We start from the raw sequence: 7,144 nt of genomic DNA, 5'->3' as shown, positions 1-7,144 counted from the left end.
AAAAGTGTTATTTTAATTTGAGTTACATACTGTGGCAATTTTTATTTTTTAGTTAGGTCTGGGTTTTGCATAATTACCTAGGCCAAACTACAAAAAATATACGCTTTCTGGGGAAAGCACAGAGAGTAAGGAAAAGCGCGTTTCTCGGGGCGTTTGATCAAATGAAACAGGGTGACAGTTAATTCAAATTAAGAGAAGAGCTGAGAAGAGGCAGCTCTAAAATTCTGGATGCCGTAAGACCTACCAAAATGGCAGAGCACCCATGAATAAATAAGGCCTAAGCCTAGTTATTAATATCAGGTATTAGTAATCTGCATATTCTTGACTAGACCAGGTTAATTACAAATGCCGAAATGATTATTTTTTATTATTATTATTATTATTATTATTATTATTATTATTATTATTATTATTAATTATTATTATTATTATTTTTATTATTATTATTAATTATTGTTATTATGTTACTAAAACCAACCTGTAGGCCTACCCTAATGGGAACTTAGACAATCGAGGAATTAGAAAACAATTAAAAAATCGACGTTATTAAGGGCCCCAAATAACAGAAAAGATATTTCCCCTGGGCTAGTTATTAATTATAGGCCTAGAAATAGTATACAAGGCTTAGGTCAAGGTAATTAATGCTGAAATTATTATTATTATTTATTATTTGTAATTACATTACAAGGATAATTTGGTCAAGTTCAATAACGCCGCCGAATGGTACATTTTATTTATTTAATAATATTTCTCTTATGCACTCTATTTTTTATTTCATGCTTTAATTTTTTCCATTTTTTTTTTTTAATTTCAATCAACGTCTATATGTAAAGCGTGACTGTTGGTGTCAGCCTAGGACCCAAGGCCTATACTAGGTAGGACTTAACTTAGCCTGTAGTTAGGCCCATAGTTTATCCTTTTTCTCCCTAGCCTCTGGTATTACTGTACCTATCAACACTTTATAAAAGGGGGTTCTAGCTGTTGTTGTTGTAGATATTATACTAACATTTAATAAACATCCAAGAAGGTCACAGTTAGTTACACACGTACATCCCATAAATCCGTAAGATATCATAGGCCTACCGTAGGTAAACATAGAAAGAGCAATAATAGTAAAACTCGAGCGTCACGACATTGCGAAGTGTCTGCCGCTCTTGTTCCTCGTATCGAACTTAGTCGAGTCAATCCGAGATGGCCCGAGTGAAGTTTCATGCAAATGTTTCGTACAGGAAAAAAATCGCCATCCGCGCGGCTGCGCTATATAGCAATAATAAAGGTGCTGCTCCTGTTCGTTTGTTTACTACGGAAGCCCGTTATTGTCAACAGTGAATAAAAATTTCAAATCAGTTAACTGGCGGCCGCCAGATAAATAAGTGGCGACCGCCAGATAATTATGTTGCGGCCGCCAGATAATTATGTGGCGGCCGCCAGATAATTATCTGGCGGACGCAACATAATTATCTGGCGGCCGCCAGTTAAGTGATTTGAAATTTTTATTCACTGTTGACACTAACGGGCTTCCGTAAAATACACAGAGCAGCTCATTCTTCTGTTATTTATGTTCTTTGCTTAACTTCACAGCCAGATTCCATTGAGAATTAATGCTAGAAATTCCACACCGACGCAATTTTTTCCTCGGCATTTTTCTGCTGAATGTCAGTACATGCTAATTAAATGAAAAATATTAATAAGCAGATTAAATATACGCCTAATTATTATAAACATTAGGCATTATTGTATGCGTTCATATTCAGTATTGTATAATGCATTACCACAACATTAGAGGTAGTACTAATTAAAAACGTGCATTATTATATAATTGAATTAGGCCTCTATAATTTAAATTCATAAAAAATGTATATATTAAATTCTTATTCAAAAATTACCGAAAAATCAATATACAGCAACCGATTTATCACTACAGCGCCTACATAGGCCTATGACCAAGGATTACCGAAAAAAAAACAAACAAACAAAAAGAAACAAAAACAAAAACTCACAGGCCTATATCGCTTAGCTTAGACCTAGTATGTCGTAATAAATTCTATTGGGTTATTATTTTAGTGACTTCATCTGCTGCAATGGCGTTTCATACTTTTGGCATTACAAACCCGCGACCGAAATGATTGAACATCAGCTCCCATTGTGACCAATACTGCTTGGGATTTTTTGTTAACTTTTTATTAAATCTTGGAATTTTTGGAATGAAATTAAATATTGTTTCTTCATGAAGACAATTTAAAAATGAAGAAATACTAACACTATGGGCCTGACAGTGTTGTGAATAAGCGCGGCTGTTCTATTATTCGAAATAAATTGAAAGCTTTTTTTTTTTTTTTAATTTTATTGTTTTTTTTTTTTTTTTTTTTTTTCAAATCTTCTGATTGTTGTTTAGTGCCATCTTCATCCTTTTGCAAAATAGAGTGAATTTTAAGTTGAATCTCTTCTTGTGTCCCAATGGCGGATATGCTGTATGGTTCAAACAATGACATAGGCCTGTGAAAAAGTTGAGTAAGAACATTGCAGCTAGATTCCAGGGAATTATACGGTCTCATACTTTGCAAATGCTTTTTGAACATTGTGTCTTAAATTGACAGTCGTCCAATCAAATTACACCTTTCGAAAATAGAAATTAAAAATCAACTCTATTTTTTTTTCTATAAAAAGAATAATAATACGACGATTGTCTTGTCATTTCTTATTTATGATTTTAATTAATGTAAGACTCTGTGTGTATATATCGCCAATATTTTGCGAATTTTGGGATTTTTAAAGCTATCTTAGGATTTTTTTTTAAAACAACATTGGAAATTTTTATTTTTCCCAGTGGTCATACTGTCAGCTCCACCCAACAAATTTTTCGGACTGGTCCCCTCGACTCCTTCCAAAGGGTTCTGGGCTGAACCTTATATGCTCCTATATGGCATTTGCGTTGCGAAATAATAACAGAAAATCTCTGTCTGCCGCTCTCTATTCTGAATTTGCTATCAAAACAAGGAAGTGTAACCGCTTATTGCTGATTGGCTGAAGAATAAGTAATCACGTACTGTAGCTGAAAATAGTTGTATGTCCTTATTAATAGGTACGTGGTATGACATTATCAGCCTTCGTTTTCCTAAATAATGCAGACTAGTACACGATTTCTGCTTTGACAAAAAACTTACGTGAGAGAAAGCATGTCAATATTTAGAAGCCGAAACTGGAACAGTATGTATATTACATATTTATTGTATAGAAGTGTCTAAAACGATTTTAGATAGGTTACTTAACAGTGCTGCGAGCACTGTAAATACCAACTAGAGGAGTCTTGTACACAGTACCATATAACCATAGACAGTGATATACGCCCTCACATAGTCGGGTTATAATAGATAGACCACAGCGAATAGCTGGTCTCTGCAATTTATAGTATTAATTAGGCCTGTTATGTGGCTAAGCTAAACATACAAAAATACACACAAACACCTAAACCTGCTACCTAGGCCTACTGTTCAGTCCATACGGTACTCGATAATTCACTGATTAAAATTCTTTCAAGTTTGTTTATGTATACTGGTAGTATTCGTCTAATTTATCAGCAGTGGTTTTGTTATCATTTTCAATCAATGCTGCCTTACATATTTTGAGTTGATTTACATTTATTTCTTGTCAGCAGTCTTGATCATCAAGAGATTATGGTTAATCAATGATAGAAAGCAAATTATTAATAATTCTGATGAACTAAGGAAATATTTAAAAATGTCAATTCATTATTTAAAAGTATCAACTAACTTGATATATGAAACACAAATCAATATATAATTTTCCACAGATCTATTGAACTTTTACTATATAATTATTATAAAATTACAGGCAACTAAAGGTAGTTGATAAAAGGTAATTGATAAAGAATATAGTTATGTTATTATATACATATTTGTTACTTTATAGATGTGGTTTGGCGCAGTAGCAACGGCTTGCTTTCCCTACCTCGAGGTCAGGGTTCAATCCCTCGCTGTGCATTTCACTTGTTTCATTGGGCAATGCACTTTATCTCCATCGCTTCTCTGCACCCAGGAGTATAAATGGGTACTTGGCAGGGTTAAATGCCAAAATGCGCTGATGCAGCTACTGCAAATTTATGGAATACTCTCCCAGGGAGCTTGAGTTTGTGTTATTAGGATGTTCCAAAATTATAATATTGTTGTTGTTGTTATTGTTGTTATTATTATTGTTAATGTTATTGTTAGTATTATTATTATTATTATTATTATTATTATTATTATTGTATTTATAAATACGTTTTCAATCGTTTCCATTTTAAATGACAGTGATGCGTTTGTCTCTTCCACTCAAATAAAATAAAATTACATCGTTCGTCTCTCTTCGCCCTACTAGTAATAATAAGTCATATTTTTTTACTATTTGTTAATAATTGATGATACGTTTTGATTAATTTTGAAAGGACAAACGAACGATGTAAGAGTGACTCAGTTTTCCCTGGACAAAGTATAAAATATAATTTTATATTATTGAGTGGAAGAGACAAATGCATGTAACTCAATGTTTACCAACAATAACCCTTGCACACTCATATAAAGCTGTGCAAAACTTTGGTCGGTGAGCACCGGGGTTTCGAAGCCAATTGGTTGCTTAAGGCTTAAAGTATTTTGATAAATAATAATAAAATTCAGAACCGTTCCAGCTAACCATTGAAAGCGAGCTGGTATAACAATAAATAAATAAATAAAAGCTGATATTTATATAACCAAATAATTTTTTCTATGGTGCTTCCATCCAAAAAATTCATTCCATATTATATGCCTGGTTGCGTAGATATCATTATGTGTTCATGGTTGATAGCAGGGTGTTAAAATAACAGGACTTGAGATAATGACGTCACCATTCTTCTACTCCAGTTTTCGTTTTTTTTTTTTTTTTTTTTATTAAACGTTTTTCATAACATGAGTTATCTTCAGTTTGGAGAATAGAGAATTAGTAAGAAGCCAAAATTAAGAAATAGTGGTAGCGATTGATGCACATTTGCGATTCCGATCTTCCTAGTCCTGTTATATTTTTAGTACCCTATCATTCGTTTAGATTTTAAATGAAATTATATGCGTTTGTCTCTTCTACTCTCAATAATATAAAAGTATATTGCATACTTTTTCCGGGGATGATTAGAGTCACTCTTACATCGTTCGTCTCTCTTTGCCTTATCAGTAATATTTAGTCATATGTTATACCGGTACTGTTTGTTAATAATTGAAGTTACGTTTTGTTACGGTAGTGTTACATCACACACAGCTCGGACTTTTTTACAAAATAGGCATAGGCCTATCGTATTGTACCAACACACAAGCTGACCAATGGTAGTTCAGCTCTCAAACAAATGTCGAGGGTTCGATGCCTCTATAGTTTTAGTAGTATTTATCGGAGTATGTTTCTTTACTAATGAGTAGCAATCATTTGTATGCTTACAGGTAAATGCTGTATATTGAATACTGTATTCTCTTTATGCTAAATGTGGTAGTTATTCAACGGAGAAGTAAACCTTTTTGTGACACGGAAGGAATAATGTTGCTGTAATTGTTATTATTACAGTCATGTGTGTGTATCTTTAGAATAACCCGTCATTTCAATAATTCTATTAATCTAAACTTGAGTTTGTCAGGATTCGGACAATTTTAAGTCATCAAGTGGACCTAGGATATTTCCACATGATCTGATGAATTAATCTTTTCAGTCATTTTATAGTCTCAATTCGGTACCGGTCGACTTAGTGATCAACTAGAAAGTTTTGTAAAAATGTGCTTCGATAAAATAAACAAGGCCTTTAATAGAAACGACTGTCTTATTCACGCTTTTCCTGATAATCTTTTATTTACATGTGCAAAAAATATGGCCTAAATTATAGCATAACAAGCAAAACCTGCGATATATAATAAAGAATTAATTTGTGGTAATTATCTTATTAGAAATTTTTCGTGAAAGAAAGAACATTGATTTTCAAGATTTACCAGAAATTGTAGAAAATATCATTTGGCACCTCGATGGTAGAAGTGTTTTGAGAGCAAAACAGGTTAGTGATGCCATAAATACTGAAAGTGATAATGTCAATAAATACAGTAAGTGATGACCTAATAAATACTAGAAGTGATGATTTCACAAAGTTGTTTTAATTTGTAATTTTTTTTACTATATTTTCTATGGGTCTGATTAATCAATATATCTAAAAAGAGACTTTTTTATACAACATTTTAAAAATATGTACTAAGGTATGAGATTCAGACAATAATAGGTATAAACTTAATTGTGCCCACCCTTCTCATCTAGGCTTGTGGGTCAAAAAACAATGTAAACATTACTTCTCTAAATGACTTCATGAGTTAATATTTTTAATTTTTCAATAATGCAACTGGATAGACATTCCTTTTATTTGAAGAAAAAATACACTTTGCCTTTTACAGGTATCTCATAGTTGGAAAGAAATAATTGAACACCTTGAGCAATATTATCAGTTATGGCGACATTTATGTTTACGCGACATCCACAGGGCCTCTCTGATAGACATCATAGGCTTCAACCCCTTGTCGGATGATTATCAAGAAAAGGATTATGTTGATGATGATAGAGGGTTTGAGGATTTGTGGAAGAATGTCTACAGGACCTGGAGGACAAGCCAAACCTTAAGTCCTTATAAACAGATATCTTACCAACTTACTGGCGTCGAGTTTCCCAATTCAGTGATATCAGTTGTAAGTTTTGGTGAGTATAATTCCAGCCAGTGGCGGCGTCAAACTAGAGGAGCTCAATTTTCCGTCTGCGCATGCTTTATGCACCACTGCTTTTAGTAGGGCCTACCATTTAACCTCACTTCTATGGACTACGGATCAAATCATAAAAGTTCTTATAAAAGGCAAAAACGTAAGTGGCTGAAGAAATGTGATAATTGGAAATTGGTCAATTAGGCCTAATTTGTTCATTATGACATTAATTAATCAATTAGAAGTTTGGAAATTCGTTTTATACAAATCCTGGGCTCTTTTTGGGAAAATACATTATTTCATAAATATACGCCGACCAGAGATTTTCAAGATTATGGGTCGGTCAGCCTAGGAAACAACACAAACTAACATTTTGAACAGCTTAGACTTGTCTATAC

The 7,144-nt window shown here is 33.1% G+C and overlaps 1 protein-coding gene across 1 annotated transcript; it reads left to right on the top strand.

Annotated features, from left to right (window-relative positions):
- The first annotated feature begins 3,063 nt into the window (after positions 1 to 3,063).
- LOC117102131 lies at positions 3,064 to 6,909 on the top strand. The gene is made up of 3 exons (XM_033242333.1): positions 3,064 to 3,207; positions 5,958 to 6,061; positions 6,450 to 6,909. The coding sequence occupies exons 1-3, from the start codon at positions 3,177 to 3,179 to the stop codon at positions 6,831 to 6,833; spliced, it is 519 nt and encodes a 172-aa protein (XP_033098224.1). The 5' UTR covers positions 3,064 to 3,176; the 3' UTR covers positions 6,834 to 6,909.
- The last annotated feature ends 235 nt before the right edge of the window (positions 6,910 to 7,144 follow it).

Source organism: Anneissia japonica, unplaced genomic scaffold (assembly GCF_011630105.1).
Source record: "Anneissia japonica isolate Jap-2015-1 unplaced genomic scaffold, ASM1163010v1 scaffold287668_len26923_cov118, whole genome shotgun sequence".
In the NCBI taxonomy this organism is placed as follows: domain Eukaryota; kingdom Metazoa; phylum Echinodermata; class Crinoidea; order Comatulida; family Comatulidae; genus Anneissia; species Anneissia japonica.
The sequence above is the reverse complement of the archived record's forward strand: the minus strand, read 5'-3'. Positions and strand labels throughout refer to the sequence as shown.

Bases quoted from the DNA above. Each gene is read 5' to 3' on its own strand.
- LOC117102131 (XM_033242333.1), top strand. From the start codon at position 3,177: ATGTCAATATTTAGAAGCCGAAACTGGAACA. The intron at 3,208-5,957 runs GTATGTATATTA...TTATCTTATTAG, and splicing joins TAGAAGCCGAAACTGGAACA to AAATTTTTCGTGAAAGAAAG. The intron at 6,062-6,449 runs GTTAGTGATGCC...TGCCTTTTACAG, and splicing joins GTGTTTTGAGAGCAAAACAG to GTATCTCATAGTTGGAAAGA.